Below are 17,043 nucleotides of genomic sequence, written 5' to 3'. Positions count from 1 at the left end.
CTTTGCTGTTAAACCTGGAGCCTTGAAGACGTGTGGACTGCTGGCCCAGGTCTGCTACGGACTCCGCAAATGCTCGGATTTGGAATGACAGCTGCATCTGATTTTGACTTCCAATTCTTTGTAGGATGTCACCCCACAAAATTTCCTCGCCGTGTTGAGAGGCGATGAGGAAGCAGTGAAGGGCAAAGGATCTGGAAAGGTCTTGAAGAGGTAATGGCAGTTTTATGGCTCCCACACTTTCCTGAATGACTTGACACCCGAAACAGGTGGTGCTCTTTACTCTTGGCCTGTTTCCTGCTGAGAAGTGACAGAGCCGGGAACTTTGTCCTGACTTCAGACAGGCTGCGCAGAGCTGGTGGCTCTTTTGGGGAGCCCGTTTCTGTCCCGAACTCACCCGAGGAGCCAGGGTCCCTCATTTTTGTTAATGAAATGTTCCCTGTCACTTAAACCCACTGCTTTTGTGCTGTCCACGGATCCTCGTGCTGGTATGTTCCACTGCCGGCGGGATGCACCGAGACAGGCACGGAGCCCCGCAGCCGGTCAGGCTGGAGCCGGTCAGGCTGGAGCCAGTCAGGTTGCCATGTTCCATGTCAGCCCAGTGGGGAGAGGAACGCATTCACACGCACAGTGCTAACCTTCGGACCGGGGAAAACCAGCTCACTGCTTGCGGCTGGCTGTGGGTTACCGATGTGGGTTAGCGATAACTGCAGACCATCTCAGATGCTTGGCAAATGGCGCTGTTCCTCTGCAGCTAGAGGACAGGGGCAGGTGTGAGGAGGCGTGGGGGCGGGTGGGCAGGGCAGAAGGTGGGCCAACAGTGTGCAGGCTGAGGGGCCCAGAAGGGAAGAAGTCTGAGCTGAAGGCCTGTGTTCCTCTGTGTGTCCTGGCTTCCTTCCTCATTTGGGGGAGATCTGGTTGGAAAGTGTGGCTGCCGGCGTGAGGCCCGATTACCAGAGGTCCCCACCATTTGCATCACACCTGGTCCATATGACCCACTACCCAGCAGATGTCCCCTCCTCCCGGGCCACAGTTCATGGCTTTGAAGCTCTTTGGTGTGCCTTGTGGCTCAGGGTAACCCTCAGCAGGAGTGGAGGGCAAGGGCTGACAGCAGGTGCTGTGTTCCTCTTTGTGTCTGGTTGGGAGACTTGTCGTCCTCGATCCTCTTCTTCCAGCGGCTTTTCGGAGAAATGGGAATAGGAACTGGTCAACTTTGACTCCCCTTGCCTGTCACCCTCTCTCGGCAGCGGCCCCCGGGACCATGTGTTCGTTTACTTCACCGATCACGGAGCCACCGGTATACTGGTGTTTCCGAATGACGATGTGAGTTTTCTTTCCCATTGTTTTTTGTGGGTTTTTTTTTTTTGTTGTTGTTTTTTAACGTTATTTATGTATTTGACAGAGAGAGAGAGCACAAACACAAGCAGGGGGAGTGGCAGGCAGAGGCAGAGGGAGAAGCAGGCTCCCAGCTCCCTTGCAGGGAGCCTGATGCAGGACTCGATCCCAGGACCCTGGGATCATGACCCGAGCCAAAGGCAGACACTTAACCGACTGAGCCACCCAGGTGCCCCAGTTTTTCTTAACATTGTGAGGACAAAGTAGGAGAGTGGCAAACAAAAGCTTGGTGTCGACATCCAGACTGTGATGTGCATTTCTAATGTTCTACCGGGGTTGGTTTCTGTGTGTGGCAGGCGAGTATAGGGGCCACGCTTAGCAGCTTGAAACCTATCCAGAAGCATCTCAGGTATTGCCTACATTTCTCTTCATATCCCAGCCTCAGTAAACTGTCTCCAGACTCGGGTACGTGGCATTAGATGCAGTAATAGAACACAGCCTCTGAATACTCCAGACAAAGTAATGAATGAGAAAGCTCATTCTCTTCCCCCCCTTGAAATATCTGAATAAAACATGCGAGGCGCCACTTTGGGATAATGCTGCTGGTCACTGTGATTCTTTCTAAGGGCTGATAACTAAGAATTTACAAAGCAGCATTAGGGCTTTAGTAGTGTGTTATCTAGCAAATGGTTTCTCTTGATATGTTGGTCTAAATGTCAATATTCTTCCCTTGCAGCTTCACGTGAAGGACCTGAATGAGACCATCCGTTACATGTATGAACACAAGATGTACCAAAAGGTAACGTCAGCACTTGGGGTGGCCTGGCAGGGAGGAGTGTGAGGAAGGTAGGAGACGCAGAGCCTACCGCCCCATGACCACCCCCAACTCCAAATTGCTGTTTCTGGAGAGTGTCCTTTGATCAGTCTTGACCGCTGGTTTTCCAGGATTCACCTTTAGTGATTCTAGGGCATTAGCTATTAGTTAACTCAGAATCACTAGAGCTCTTATTAAAACAGGGTGTGGACCCCACCTCCAGAGTTTGACTCAGAGGCCTGGGGACAGAGGCTTGAGAATTTGCCTTTCTGAGTTGACACCGACGCTAATGATCTAGGGACCACACTTTGAAGACCACTGTTCTTAGCATTGACTCCAGTTTGGGAGTCACTGGGAGGAAGATACCACCATCTTACTTCACTTTGGCCCTTACTCCCCCCACCCAACCCCCTACCCCCCCGCCTTGGCAGCCTTTATACACACTGAATGGCCTGAGCACGTCCGGGATAGAAATGTGGAAATGGGCTTGCCGCACTGTCTCTCTTGTGTTGGATGGCAGAACGGTTCTCCTTAGCATTATCTGTGGCACCAATTGCCCTGCATCATTTCAAATGATAGATCATTTTAGTCTGTGAGCGATGAATAGATTGGAGTCCTTCTGGTTTGTATGACAGCAGCTTCTGTAGCCTTCCCAGCAGAGATCTCCCAGAAGCAAGAGTAAAGGATCCTTAAGAATGGGTGAGGAGAGTGGGCAGAGCCAGACTGACATCCCTGCACAGTCTGTGCCTGGCCAGGGTGTGAGGTCGCCTGTCTTGTTTGCCTCACAGATGGTCTTCTACATTGAAGCCTGTGAGTCTGGGTCCATGATGAGGCACCTGCCCGCCGACATCAACGGTAGGTGGTGGGAGCACTGGCCTCTGAGCCAGGCTGGGTGAGCAGGTTGCTTGGCAGCGCAGTTGGTCATTCTCTGATTCTGCCAATGGGAAGAGCCAAGTGGTCTATATAAGTAGGGGTCTAGGGCAGCCTGGTGCACAAAAGTGGGGGAGAGGGCTTATCTGTGGGCAGCTCTGGACTTCTCTTCAATATTAGTGGTCCAGGAATAAAGAATCTGATGGGAGCCTCACGGTCCTCTTCCAGGTTTTGGTGAAGCTACTTAAGTCCAAGGTCACGTAGTCTTTGGACCGGCTTTGGTCCTTTGCGATGCATTGCTTGCTGGCTGTCTGATCGTGGGCAGTACCCTCATGGACCCTCAGTTATCCCCATCTGTATACTGGGGCTGTCTGTGGGGAGTGGTGCATTTTAAGTGCTAACATTTGCTCAGCGCGATTCTGAGCCCATAGTAGCTAGATAGTAAATGGTAGCTATTATGTATGTTCAAAGTGTTCGTTCAGTAGATAGTAACTTTCTCTGAAAATGAAATTAGGTACATGTTCTTCGAGTTTCCAGAGCTATTAAAATCTCTCAGTGTTATTCTAAAATAGCTTGGCATCCTACTGAGCATGTGTGCTTGCTTATTACTGCAGAAAGTGTCTATCAACCAGCTTCTCTTTCTTCCACGTTTAATTTTAGACAGTTGCTGTAACCAAATTCACAGGGCCGGGTACACTTGTGCTCTCGTACCCTCCCCATGCTGGTAGCTTTGATTTCACTAGGGAAGACGGAAAGGCTCACACTGCAGGTGGGACCCACCCACAGTGGGGAACAGAGTGTGATGGCAAGGTGTCTTGAATCCCTACTAGTGTATGCGACCACCGCTGCCAACCCAACAGAGTCATCCTACGCCTGTTACTATGATGAGAAGAGATCCACGTACCTGGGGGACTGGTACAGCGTCAACTGGATGGAGGACTCAGACGTGGTGAGCCCTCAGGGGTCCGGCTGCACTGCTGAGGCCCAGCCGCCGGCTCTGATGGTCAGAGGACTTCCATGTTTTCCTCTCTGCAGGAGGATTTGACCAGAGAGACCCTCCACAAGCAGTACCAGCTGGTGAAGTCTCACACCAACACCAGCCACGTCATGCAGTACGGGAACAAGGTGAGGAGGGCAGCCCCCTGCTCCTGCTGATGGCGGAGCTTCGGGCCGACTCCCCGGGAACATGCGTCTTTTGGTGAAAAGAGGCAGGGTGGCTCTGCATCTTGGGCACCATGCCCGGGCCCTGGACTTTGCCAGCTTCACTCTCGCAAGGTTGTGAGATTTGGGACAAGCTGCTTCTCCAAATCTCCATTTTTTCCTTGGTCAGAGCTTTAGCATGCAATTAAAGAAGGTCGTGCATCAGAAACCCTGAGCAGGCCTGGCACAAGGGTTACCTTTACCTTTGGGCTAGAATTTAGGGACTTCCACCCCACCCCCCAACTCTGTTCAGAAGGGACCTAGGTGGTTAAATGGGTAAGTTTATCAGGGCTGTGTGGACAGAGGTCGCAGCAGGTGGCTGCTGAAGGCTTGGGCCTCATGTGTCACCACGGGGGGCAGGGGCTAACCCTTGAGATGTGCAGAGGAGGTGGTTTGTGCACCTGTCCATGTGACCAAATGCCATTCCCCAGGCGGCCTGACACCATCTGAGCTCTCAGTGGCTGAGATCTGTTCCTTGGATGCAAGCATTGTCCTTCTAGAAGATCCCTGTGAGCCAGTCAACCCTCCAGCTCCTCAAGGACAGAGTGTAGACTGGATCCTGGGAGCCAGCAGGGCAGGCACAGGCCACGAGATGTGCCCTCAAGATGCCACGGGCCTGGCCAGGCTTCTGAGTGGTGGTGGGGGAGCAGGGAGCAGAGAGAAGGCGAGGGAAAGGTGACTCGGAGGAGGCAGGATCAGAGGTGGCATGGCCCTGGCTGCGTGGGGGTGGGGGGGCGTGGTGGAACTGAAGCGGGAGAGAGTACCTGGCCCCAGCTCTTTGCCCCGGGCTTCCTGTGCGCCTTGTGATTTCTTCTGCACTGGCTGTTCCTGGTCTTGGTTGACGAGCTATGATGGATCGTTTCCAAACATTACGTGTTGCTCTATATTTGTGTGTATTTTATTTTTTGTTTTAGAACTTTTTAGATTATTGCTGGGGAGGGTCCCAGGGAGAAGCAGACTCCCCGCCAAGCCGGGAGTCCGATGCAGGGCTCGATGCCAGGACTTGGGGAATCATGACCTGAGCGGAAGGCAGACGCTTAACGGGCTGAGCCACCCAGGCACCCCAACTGTTGCGTGGTTTAAGAACAGGATCGCTTGTAGCATTTTTTTCCCTCTGATTGGGGTCCAGTCTGGAGTGACCAGTGCGGGCAGACAGAGCCTGGCTGACGTGCCTGTTTGGCCCTGACCGTCAGCCGGCCCCACTGTGGCTTTAGCTCTGTCCCGCTCAGTGGACCCTGACCGCAACTCTAACCTGTGCTTTGCGCCTTCCTGCTCCCGGGTGCTGGGGCCCGGCAGGTGAGCATGGGTAGGGCAGCACGACCCAGGGTCGCCCCTGGCTGGAAGGACCCTGGTCCAAGCTCTGCGTGACTGGGGAGCGGTGATTGCCTTCCATAGGTGACAGAATTAGTGGTTCTCCTGCAAAGGAAGCCAGGTATTTTCAGAGTTCATCGTTGGTAGATTTCAGGTGCGTGGATGTGTCTTCTTGCCCTCTACTGAGGGCCAGGTGCATGTTTCCAGGCTGCACCCATGGCCCTTCGGTGGTCCTGAAACCACGTGGTGTGAATTGTGAGCCTCGCACGAAGAGGCAGGACCCAGGAGACATTTGGCACGTCTGCCACTCAGTCTGGCTTTCTCCTTCTCTCCTCAGTCCATCTCCACCATGAAAGTGATGCAGTTTCAGGGTATGAAACACAAAGCCAGCTCTCCTATCTCCCTGCCTCCGGTCAGACACCTTGACCTCACCCCAAGCCCTGAGGTGCCCCTCACCATCTTGAAAAGGAAGCTGATGAGCACCAATGATCTGCAGGAGTCCAGGAATCTCGTGGAGCAGATCCACAGGCATCTGGATGTAAGTAGCCCTCAAAGGAACCGTTTCCCACACCTGCCCCCAGCCTTACCGGGCCGCGTGCATGGCCCTGGTCTCTGCCTGCTGACAGTTACCAGCACCGCTCGGAGGTAGGTGACAGCACTCCAGGGCCACGCCTCTTCCTGCCACGTGGGAGTCTGTGGGAAAGGGGACTAGCCTTTGTGCTCTGTGTGAGAGAGAAGCAGTGAGCAGAGCAGTGGCTCTCTTCATTCTCCATTAGTCAGCTGACCTTGACCTCTTTGGTAGCAGGCAGCAGAGGACTGGGGGCTGTCTCTCCTGTATCCTGCCGACAAGTTGTGGCATGTGGGCGTTGCCCTCTTTTATGCCTGGTTGCTTAGAAAACAGTTTAATATCGCCGCTTGGTGAGTTATTAGCTAATCATGGTTAAAAAAAAAAAAATGCAGCCCACAAAGTTGCTGTGGCCTTAGGAAATCGTAGTCATAGCCTAAAATTCTTCCTTAAAATGTTTGAGCGATCTTTTACAATTACTGAGTTTGTTTTCGGTAGCTCATCCAATTGTTTGGAACTGGCAGATTCGCGTTTCCAGTTCTTGCTGTGCGCCTAGAAGCACCCAGAGAGCGAGCGGTTGGTGGGCTGCCGGGCGGAGGCGGTCTCCTTCAGCGGAGCCCGCTCTGTGGTGACTCGTCAGCCTCACCAGCACAGCACTCGGGCATTCGGGAGCATTAGGCTGTGTTTTCTAGGAAAGAACACATCTCTGTGATCCGGTTTAAATTCCTGTCTCGGATAATCCTGGCGGTTGGTGCCCCACATCTGGTATATTTTTTGCTGGTCTTAGTGTAATACAGAGGTCCTCATACTTGTGAGTCTGTTAGTCGGGGACCTCTTTATATTCCTACTAAAATTTTGATTCCGAAGTACTTTTGTTTGTGTGGCGTTATGGTGATATGGGCTGCATTAGAAACGACAGTGAGATTTTAAAAATATTAACTGATTTAGAAATAACAATAATGAACCCATTTTGTAGTGGGTATTTTTTTACTCATCGTTTGGGAAGGAAGCGATGCCCCCATCTGTGCCCCTCTTTCTGGTGGTTTCTGGAATAGATAGGCGGATGTGCCCGTGAACACACAGCACCAGTCAGGGGACAACAATCTACTTTGGGGCACAATTTCTACGCCCACCCCTGTCCTCAGAGTGGGCCAGGGCTGCTCTTCAGGTGGTTAGATTTAAATGTTTCCATCGTGTCAGAAGACCCTGAACAAAGGCAGGCTATTTCTAGAGGTTTCTGGCTGTTAGAGAAGTCTCTCACACACCTCTCTTGCCTCCTGCAGAATGCCTCTGTTGGCATCTATTTTATTTTATATTTTTAAAGATTTTATTTATTTGAGAGAGTGAACAAGCAAGCGAGCACGAGCAGGGGGAGGGGCAGGGGGAGAGGGAGAAGCAGACTCCCTGCTGAGCAAGGAGCCCGACGTGGGACTCAATCCCAGGACCCTGGGACCATGACCTGAGTGAAGGCAGACGCTTAACCGACTGAGCCACCCAGGCGCCCCTTTTGGCATCTGTTTTAACATACCGGCTTAGAAGCCCATGAAGAGATCACTTTGAACGAGCTTCTAACTAATCCAGGGTTCCAAGAGAGACTGCCTAAAATAAGGTATATTTTGAGAAGTTGTGCGTCTCCACAGGCGAGGCACGTCATCCAGAAGTCAGTGCGGAAGATGGTCTCCTTGCTCGTGAGCTCGGATGCTGAGGCGGAGAGGCTACTGTCCAGGAGAGCCGAGCTCGGGGCGCATGCCTGCTACCAGGCAGCCGTGTCGCACTTCCGCACACACTGCTTCAACTGGCACTCCTCCACGGTAAGGCCGGGGCCCGGGGCCACTGGCCTCCGCACGCCGCCTTCCCTGGGCCCACGGAGCCCTTCTCTGCGTTCTTAAACCCCCAAAGCTAAATTAGTATCAGCCGCTGGAAATCACACAAGGTGCCTGGCCTTGTAGAAGGTTCCATTAGGCTCAGAAAACAGTGCACTCATTCAGAGGCCTTTGATGGGGACAGGAGGAGGGTCATCCAGACTCACGGACCATGCATCCTGGCCCCAGACACAGTCAGTTGTGCAGTGGGTAGGAGCTTACCAGTCATGACTCAACTCCCCTGCCACACCCCATCCCTCACCCCGGTCTCTTCTGACCCCTCCCCAGGATTTATTGTTGAAGTCAGGCCCTAGTAGAAGTCAGGCTGGACGGTGTCTGTGGTCAGCACCATGTGATGCCGGGAGCCTTCTAGGGAAAGGGTCAGCAAAGTAGCCCCCAGGCCCCATCCTGCCCATAGCCTGTTTTTAGAAATAGTTTCATCGGAACCCAGCCATGTTCTAACTGTGGCATAGTTTCTATGGCCGCTTTCCCACTCTAGCAGAATCGAGTAGTTCATGCAGCCCGCAGAGCCAAAAATATTTCCTGTCTGGCCCTTCTCAGAAGAAGTTTGCCAGCTCCTGCTTTAGAGCTGTGTTCTTCCCTACTGTAGTCACTCGCCTCGAAAGGCTGCCTGAATTCACATTTCAGGCGTTCAGTAGCCACATGTGGCCACTGGCTACCAAATTGGAGAATTTGATAGACCATTTCCATCACTGTAGAAAGCTCTATCGGGTCGTGGTGTGCACGCCGGTCGTGCTTGAATACTTCCAAAGATGGGGTACCGGGCCCTTTGGAGGTGGCTCTCCAATATTTGGAAGCTCTCCATTGTATTTTTTCTTTTATTTAACTTTGTAAGGAAAATGTTTTTCTTACGTGAAAATAAAAAATGTCCCCCTTATTTTAATCAGTGCTTTGTCTTCCGGTGTTAACTGTTTTGCCCTCTGGAATCACACAAAGCGGATCTCTTCCTTCTTGCCCCGGAGAGTTCTCACATGCCCCTGAAGGGTTTGCAAGATAAACATTCCGGGTTCTCTCAGTCTTTGCCTGGGGCCATCTGGCTTGGCATCCACTTCCCATCCTCTCTCCTCCCTGCGTCCCTCCCAGAATAGGGGTTCCCAGAGCCCAAAGCCAGGTGGGCAAGGTGCGGGGGGAGTCCTAGGTAAGAGAGGGGAGCAGGGTCACGGTGGGCCCTCAGGAGGCCTGAGCTGGTGGCCACATGCTTTAGGAGGCTTGCCCGCCCCCAGGCGGCGGGGGGGGGGGGGCGTTTTCACGGGAGGAAGCCCATAAATCTCACCAGGTTACTGAAAGGTAGGGAGGGGGAGTCCCTGAGCCAAAGAAGGTCAAGAACCACAGGTCAAGGTGCTTTGCGCCCGTAACCACGAAAGTAGGATATTCCCGAGTCAAGAGTGGTTGGTGTGGTGAGATGGTGATGTCTCTTTTTGGTTTGTTCGCCCCTAGTACGAGCATGCTCTGAGACACTTGTACGTGCTGGTCAACCTTTGTGAGCAGCCTTATCCGATCGACAGGTAAATGCGCACGCAGCATGCGGGCCCGGTGTCCTTTTGCAGGTGGGCGGGAGCGGCATTTCTAGCCCTTTCTGCCCCTGGACAGCATTCCTCCCACCAGCGGCTCCCTCTTGCGGTGGAGGAATTCAAACTGGACGTAGCCTCCATGATCCCCGTCGGGCGGGTCTGCCCTCAACGACCACCTGTTCTGGGTTGGATTAGGTTTGGGGTCATTTCTTCAGATGGGACGTGGTTCACCAACTTCTTGTTCCTGCTTCTTACAGAATACAGTTGGCCATGGACAAGGTTTGCCTTCATTACTACTGAAACACTTGCCTTCCTGATGCTTTGCCCCATGTGAACACTGCCCCTTACAATGTGTGCTCATCCCAGTTGCAAGATGGGGAGCCGGCAGGAGGCCGCCCCCAGGGGCTCCGGGTGCTGCCGGGGGATGCGGTCGGGCCACCCACCCTCCAGGGCCCTTCCCTCCTCCCCCAGCTTCCTCCAGGTCCTGTGTGCCGCTCCAATAAAACTACACATTGGCCTGGGTAAAGCTCAGTGTTGAGAAAGGTAATATTTGCTTTTTGAGGAGGTTTTGGGGCTCATTTGTTTTCCAGGAGCAGGAGGTTGACGAGGGGCTTCCACAGACAGTGAAGGGTTCTGAGGAATTGGAAGCTGGAACCTTTATCGAAGAGGGAGGGATGGAACCCCCAAATGGAAAATACTATGATTTTTTTGTTTTTGTATCTTACTTATCAACAATGGGCAAGGCTTAAAAAAAAAAAAAAAAAAAGATTTATCACTGAACCTGAGCATTAACTTCAAGGCCCCTGACTTGGCACCTGATGCTCCTGCCTACAGCAGTCCCCCTGCCCCCCACCCCTGCTTCCTGCTCCTCTGTGCTCCCGGACTTTTCAACCTCCTGTGCCTTTGCCACCTGCTGGTCCCCTCGCCCCCAGAGTGCCTTTCCCTTCATGGGATAGATTCTCAGGATGTGTCTGAAGTGCCACTTCGCCCTTGAACCTTCTTCACCTTCCTCCTGCCCCCCCCATGCCCCATGGAAAGTCCTCTCCCCTGTCTGTCTTGCGTTGTTTTGCATCGGTCGTGGCTAGTGTCAGGGTCTGCCTTTCCCGGGTCGGGGGGTTGGGTGTCTCAGCTCCTGGGGGGCAGAGGCTGCCTGGCTGACTGTTTCCCTCGGCCCGGTGCCCCACACGGGGACGGACTCACGAGGGGCTAAAGACGAGTCAGTAACACGAGCTACATCCACGCAGTGGAATATCCTAGAGAAGTACAAGGAACCAAGTGCCGATGCCTGTTAGGACATTGAGCCAAGTCACCAGTCACCAAAGACCACGCATTCTAGGATCCTGTTTACAGCTGATGTCTGGAATAAGCCAGTCCGTAGAGACGGAGCGTAGCTGAGGGGTGCCAGGCAGTGGGGAGAGCGGGAAACGGGGAAGTAGTGATTGCTGAGGGGCATGCAGACCTTCTGCGGTGATTGACAGTGTTCTGGCCTGGGTTGTGACGGCTGCACGACTCTTGAGTACACAAAAAGCCCCCGAATTGTACACATTAAGTGGAATTATGTGGTTTGCGCCTTTCGTTTCAGTGATGCTGTTTTTAAAAAATAAGCCATAGAGCCCAGTGCTGTTTAGATAGATAGCGACAGAGAAAGCAGGGGACACCACCTAAGCGCTCGCCCTGATGACCGCCTGTCTTTACGTCGTGAAACGGGTCTTCTTCAGCAGCGATCGATGCCTTTGAAGTTTGGCGTTAAGGACTAGAAGTTGGGACGCTGGCCAGTAGGGTTATGTCTGTGACAAATTCCAGGTGATACTTTGGTTTCTAATGGATCCACTTTTCATCACAGATTATCCTTTCTCAATGAGGTGGGCCTGCTGGCTAATCGCGTGACTTCAGGGAAAAGAACTCTTACTGTCCTAGAGACTTGGGGGAGCTCTAGGGTTTTAGGTGACAAGTACAAGAAGCCTACTGTGTGTTATCACTAATGTTCAGTGACGGGCAAACCTGAGGGCTGGCTGATGATCAAAGAAAAGCAGACACTGAAAAGGAGAAAATTGAAAGGAAGTCTTAGGAGGCCTCAAGATACAGGTGGCAAAAAGCTCTGCGCCTGTGTTCTTAGCAATTGTTGATGACTCTCGTGGTCCTCTCTGTAGAATGAAAGTATACTTACCTGTTTAATAAATACAGAAGCTTGAATATTCATGGTTCTAAACGTCAAGAGCAGCTGTGTTTTGTTTCTCAAATAAATGACAGTTCCTTAAGTTGTAGTGCCCTGGCTTTTCTTCTCCTCCCGTGGATCCAGCAGGCCCCCAGTGGAAGTGGGCTCTCTGTCCCTCCCTATGAAGTCCTCTTCTGTTCAGTTTCTAATCAAGGTTGATCTTTCCACGTGTGTCACAACTAGGACCAGCATTTTTTTTTCTGTAATTCTATCCAAAATGTACAGACATGCTCACGCACAAAGTCGCAACACAAAAATATTCAGAGCAAAACGTGCACATCTCTTCTCCCCGTAAATCCTGAGTACCAATCTGGTATTCATCAAGAACCCCCTTTTTCTATATTAACATACCTATATGCAAATGATACTTTACTTTTTTACCTTTTCGTTATAAAAACAGAAAACCATGCAAAACATACATGTTGCTTAGTGAATTATAAGGTGAACATCCTTGTAACTATCACCAAAGTCAAGAACTAGAACTTTACCAGCTGTATTAGGTCAAGGTTCTCCGCAGAAACAGAACCGATATCGTGTGTGTATATATGTTTGGAGAGATTTATCTTTTTTTTTGAGATTTTATTTATTTATTTGAGAGAGAGAGAATGAGAGAGAGAGCACGAGAGGAAAGAGGGTCAGAGGGAGAAGCAGACTCCCTGCCGAGCAGGGAGCCCCGATGTGGGACTCGATCCCGGGACTCCGGGATCGTGACCTGAGCCGAAGGCAGTCGCTTAACCGACTGAGCCACCCAGGCGCCCTGGAGAGATTTATCTTAAAGAATTGACTCACATGACTGTGGAGGCTTAGTTTTAAGTCCGAAGTCTGCAGACTGGAGACCTGGGTTGGGGGGAATTACAGTTCAAGTACAGAAGCTGTTTGCTGGTAGAATTCCTTCTTGTTCCGAGGAGCTCAGGCTTGGCTCTACGCAGGCCTTCATCTGATTGGATGGGGCCCACCCACATTATGGAGGATGACCTGCTTTACTCAAAGTCCACCAATTTTCATGTTAATCCCATCCAAAGAACACCTTCACAACAACATCCAGAGTAATCGACCAGATATCGGCGCCATGGCTCACTGCACCTTGACACCTAAAACTAACCACACCAGCCACCCAGAAACCCTCCTGCTCCATCCCAGTCACCATACCCACTCTCCCTGTGTTCTTTGTGGCTTTATCACATGTGCATCCCTAGACACTGGTTCGCTCTTGCCTACTTAACGAAAACGGTAATGTCTTTCACATGAGAAAATGCTCAACATCACTTGCCGTCAGGGAAATACAAATCAAAACCACAATGAGATACCACCTCACACCAGTCAGAATGGCTAAAATTAACAAGACAGGAAACGACATGTTGGCGAGGTTGCGGAGAAAGGGGAACCTTCCTACACTGTTGGTGGGAAGGCAAGCTGGTGCAGCCACTCGGGAATGAATTTGAGGGACTGCAAACTGGTGAAATTCTAATTCTAGTCGTTCTCGTTTATTAGCTGTGACAACTTTAGAAGGAGTCACTTCACCTTGCCTGCTATACCCCCTGGCATAGCTCATGTGGGAAAGGCAGGAAAAAGACTCCCTCTGTCCTCTTATTTACCTAGTTTTTGAATTGGTAAAAGGTGACCCAGGAAGCTTTCTAAAGATCATTTGGGAGGCGCCTGGGTGGCTCAGTCAATGGAGCCTCTGCCTTCGGCTCAGGTCATGATCCCAGGGTCCTGGGATTGAGTCCCGCATCCGGCTCCCTGCTCAGCGGGAAGCCTGCTTCTCCCTCTGCCTCTGCTGCTCCCCCTGCTTGTGCTCTCTCTGTCCAGTAAATAAATAAAATCTTAAAAAAAAAATCATTTTGAACTCATGGATGTAAACACATCTAATGGGCTTCACCCCACTATGCTCTGTCGAAGCAGAGGCAGTTTGGTCCCCCTCAAGCCCGCGTCCCCCTTGATCTCAGCGGATGGCACATCCCTCCAGCACCGTGTCCAGGACGAAAATCCCTTCACACCCTCCACCATATCCTGCTGCCTCTACCCCCTTGTTGCTTCTCAGGGTTCCCCTGCCCATCCCTGAACCCTCCCAGTTCAGACCTCACCTCCTCTCTCCCCGGTCACTGAGGCAGCTTCATAGACCCCCTGCCTCCAGCCCAGCCCTCTCCAGTTCCGTTCCACGTTGAGTGGAGACTTTCCAGACTCCTTGAGTGCCAACCAGGACTGTTCAGGGCCTGGCCCGGCCTCCTCTCACTTCTCCTTGCTCAGACTAACTCTTCACGCCACCTTGAAATGACCCGTTACCCTGCACACTTCGATTTCATTTTTCTGAGACTTCTCACTTTCTTTAGCCTCCTTGTCAAGAGCTGCCAGGGCCTAAGATTTTTACCCCACTCGCAGGCTAACAAGGTCACCTACCACAGTTTCATGGGCGCTGGCAGGAGATCTGAGACCCCTCCAGGACAGAGACAAAGCCCTCGGGATGTATGAGCCTCACATTTGCTTAGGGGTCTCCCTCTCCATCACGTGCCCGGAGGGGAGGGGTAGGCGAGCCCAGGTGGATCCTGGGCACACCCTGGGCTCCGGGGCTCGGCTGAGGAACCTCAAGCCTAGGAAAACCCGGATCTTTTCCAAAGAGAATGCTAGCAAACTTGCCCAACTTTTGCCCTGAAGGGAGACACTATCTTCAAAGGTGAGAGATATTATTTCATTATTCTGGTCAGGAAGAAAAAAAATCAGCCCGTTTCCTGGGAGGGAGAAACTGTATCTTCTAAGGCTATTCAGATAGTCTAGAGTAAAAGCTGTGATGTTGACCAGACACGCAGAAACGCAAGGGCCCGCGGGCTGTCTCCCCGAGGTCTTGCAGGTGTTCAATTTCCTTCTGCTCTTGGCCAACGCCTTACCCTTCAAGACCCAGCTCAGACATCCTGGCTCCAGGGTGCCCTCCTTGCTTCATCCAAGTGGCTTACCCTCCGCTCCCTCAAGCCCCACAGCACCCTGTGCCTACTGTGGTTACTTAGTGTACTGCGCACACTAAGCTGAAAATCGGCACGTGGCTCAGCAACCCCCAGATCTGACTTCACCTGTACTCCCTCTAGACTGTAGAATGCCTTCATACAGATTTGGAAAAGGTGCCCCTTCTTCTGGGTGGACACGGTCCCGTGCCAGGGAGCAGCCTTGGGGGAGCCCAGGTTGGATTTCAGTCCACTTACCACCTTGGCCGTGCAACCTTGGCAGTGAGCGACCTCCCGGCCCAAACATGCAAGCCCTGAATTTATTTACCTTTTCAAAAAGATCTGAGGCTTCCCCTACCCGTCCCCGTCCAAGAGCTGGTGTGGTTCCTGCAACAAGCCTGGGAAATCGGGGTAGAAATACTCGTTTTAAGAGCAGGGAGAGGGAGGCAGAGATGTTCCGGGACTTGCTAGGGCTCCCAGCTGGTCTGGAGCACAGGTCTCACGCCTGCTACTGGGTTCCTCCCGCCCGATTGTCGAGCAGGTTTTCTGACTTGGAAGCCACACAGATGTCAGAGGTCCCCTCTGGCTTAGGGGATGGGCATGGGCTGAAAGAGTTGATTCCTGGAGAGCCTTCCTCGGAAAAGAATGTTCCCTGCAAAGTGCGTCCCAGCTGGGGATGAGGGGGAGCCTTTGCTCTGAGTTGGCCCTTCTCCCCTCCCCCCAGCCCTGCTCCGTGTAGCCTTCCTGCGGAGGAAGGGCCTGCTTCCTGCCACAGCTGCTCCCCACGTCCCCCAGCCCGGATGACACTGCCGAGCCGGGGGCGCCTCGGGTCCCAGAATCCGGAGTGCATGGCCGGGTGACCGCATCTCCCAGTGTGGCCCTCCCGACACACCCTGGGTCTGCCCCACGGGGTAGCTCTAGGTCTGCGAGTGGGGGACGGTCGGGGGTGTCGCTGCTGCCCCCAGACGGCGCTCCCCTCCTCTCCCGGTCTCTCCTCTCTCTCCAGGCCTGTCCCCTGTGCTCCCAGCAGAAAGGTGCGCACAGCGAGGGCACAGTGGGTTCGCCGCATTAAGGTGTTGGGAGGCCATCACGGGCCAGACGTCTTCAGGGCCCGTTTGAGATCTTTCTTGATGTGCAGGACTGGCAGGCCACGGGGACGGAGGAGCAGAAGGGCCAGGGCATGACCCAGTCTCTCTGCGGATAGCTGGTGGCTTCCGTCATCAGCCCTGCCGGCCCTAGCTCCAGCCTCCGGCCGAAGGCTTGCAAACGCGGAGGGCAGAGGGAACCAGCCTGCCAAGGGGAGGGGGGACAAACGCCAGGGAGGGGACACACATGAGCGCCTGTCATATGTCACAGCCTTTATCCCTGTCACTCTCAGACACACACATACGCACAGTTGCCCAGCTCTGGACTCCTGACCCCTTGCTCGGGGCCCACGGAGAAGCCAGGCCGGTTCAGCCACATCTTGGGCCTGTCTGCCTGGCCAGCCCTGTGATGCTCACTGCGGCTGGCTGCCTCTGGCAAGTTCACCCAGAGCTGGGGCCAAATAGGCAAGGCTTAGCTGACTCTGGTTTTCTACAAAACAGGTCAGTTGGGATGCTGTGGGGGATGGGAAAAAAAGAGGTTTAGCTTTTGGGGTCGGTCAGCCCTGAGTTCAAGCCTCACTCTGGCCTCTAACTGGTGTATAACCTTGGGTAAGTGCCCCCCCTCCCCCCCGGTTATGAGCTGAATCGTGTCCCCCGAAGTTCCTGTGTTGAAGCCCTAACCCCTAGCGTCTCAGAATGTGACTATCTGGAGATGGGGCCTTTAAGGAGGGGGTTAAGGCTAAATGAGGTCAGGAGGGTGGGGCTGGTGTCCATATAAGCAGAGACACTGGGGGTGCTCAGGCAGAGGGAAAAAAGGCCGTATGAAGACACGGTGAGAGGCAGCCCTCTGTGAGCCCAGAAGAAACCAAACCCACTGACACCTCCAGCTCAGACTTTCAGCCCCCAGAACTGTGAGGAAATAGCTTTGTTCTTTAAGCTCCCCCACCCCGCCCCCGGTCTATGGTATTTCGTGAGGGCAGCCCTAGCAGGCTAATACACCCCCCTTCTCTGAGCCTCCATGTTTTCATCTGGGGACTGTTTTGCTGATTAAAGAAAATAATGCAGGGAAATCGATCACCAGTTGCAGGTCCCCCCCCCCCCCAGCCCAGGGCTCAGCATGTGTGATACCCTGTTATGTGGCTCTCGGTCCTGTCACATATCCCCAGGGGCAGAAACATCCAGACAAGGGGGGGGGGAGAAACAGGTAGCCCCACCCCTCCTGTCTTCTGGCCTCTGCTGGGTGGATCCCTGCATTGGCCTGAGGATGGTAGGCCCAACACACACACACACACACACACACACACACACACACACACACACACAC

General features: G+C 53.0%; 1 protein-coding gene across 1 annotated transcript in view; it reads left to right on the top strand.

Annotated features, from left to right (window-relative positions):
• LGMN (legumain) overlaps window positions 1–11,744 on the top strand; it is a 33,166-nt gene extending 21,422 nt beyond the window's left edge. The window contains exons 5-14 of the mRNA XM_025869441.2: window positions 125–210; window positions 1,245–1,320; window positions 2,069–2,131; window positions 2,935–3,001; window positions 3,847–3,965; window positions 4,052–4,141; window positions 5,865–6,065; window positions 7,733–7,903; window positions 9,413–9,480; window positions 9,744–11,744. Coding sequence (XP_025725226.1) covers window positions 125–210; window positions 1,245–1,320; window positions 2,069–2,131; window positions 2,935–3,001; window positions 3,847–3,965; window positions 4,052–4,141; window positions 5,865–6,065; window positions 7,733–7,903; window positions 9,413–9,480; window positions 9,744–9,786 — 984 coding nt within the window. The 3' untranslated portion in view covers window positions 9,787–11,744. The remainder of the gene's footprint in view (window positions 1–124; window positions 211–1,244; window positions 1,321–2,068; window positions 2,132–2,934; window positions 3,002–3,846; window positions 3,966–4,051; window positions 4,142–5,864; window positions 6,066–7,732; window positions 7,904–9,412; window positions 9,481–9,743) is intronic.
• Window positions 11,745–17,043: the final 5,299 nt, after the last annotated feature.

The sequence above is a fragment of the Callorhinus ursinus genome, unplaced genomic scaffold (assembly GCF_003265705.2).
Source record: "Callorhinus ursinus isolate GAN/ISIS: 27379988/994484 unplaced genomic scaffold, GSC_fseal_2.0 scaffold8, whole genome shotgun sequence".
Classification (NCBI taxonomy): Eukaryota; Metazoa; Chordata; class Mammalia; order Carnivora; family Otariidae; genus Callorhinus; species Callorhinus ursinus.
This window is presented reverse-complemented; position numbering and strand designations above follow the sequence as displayed.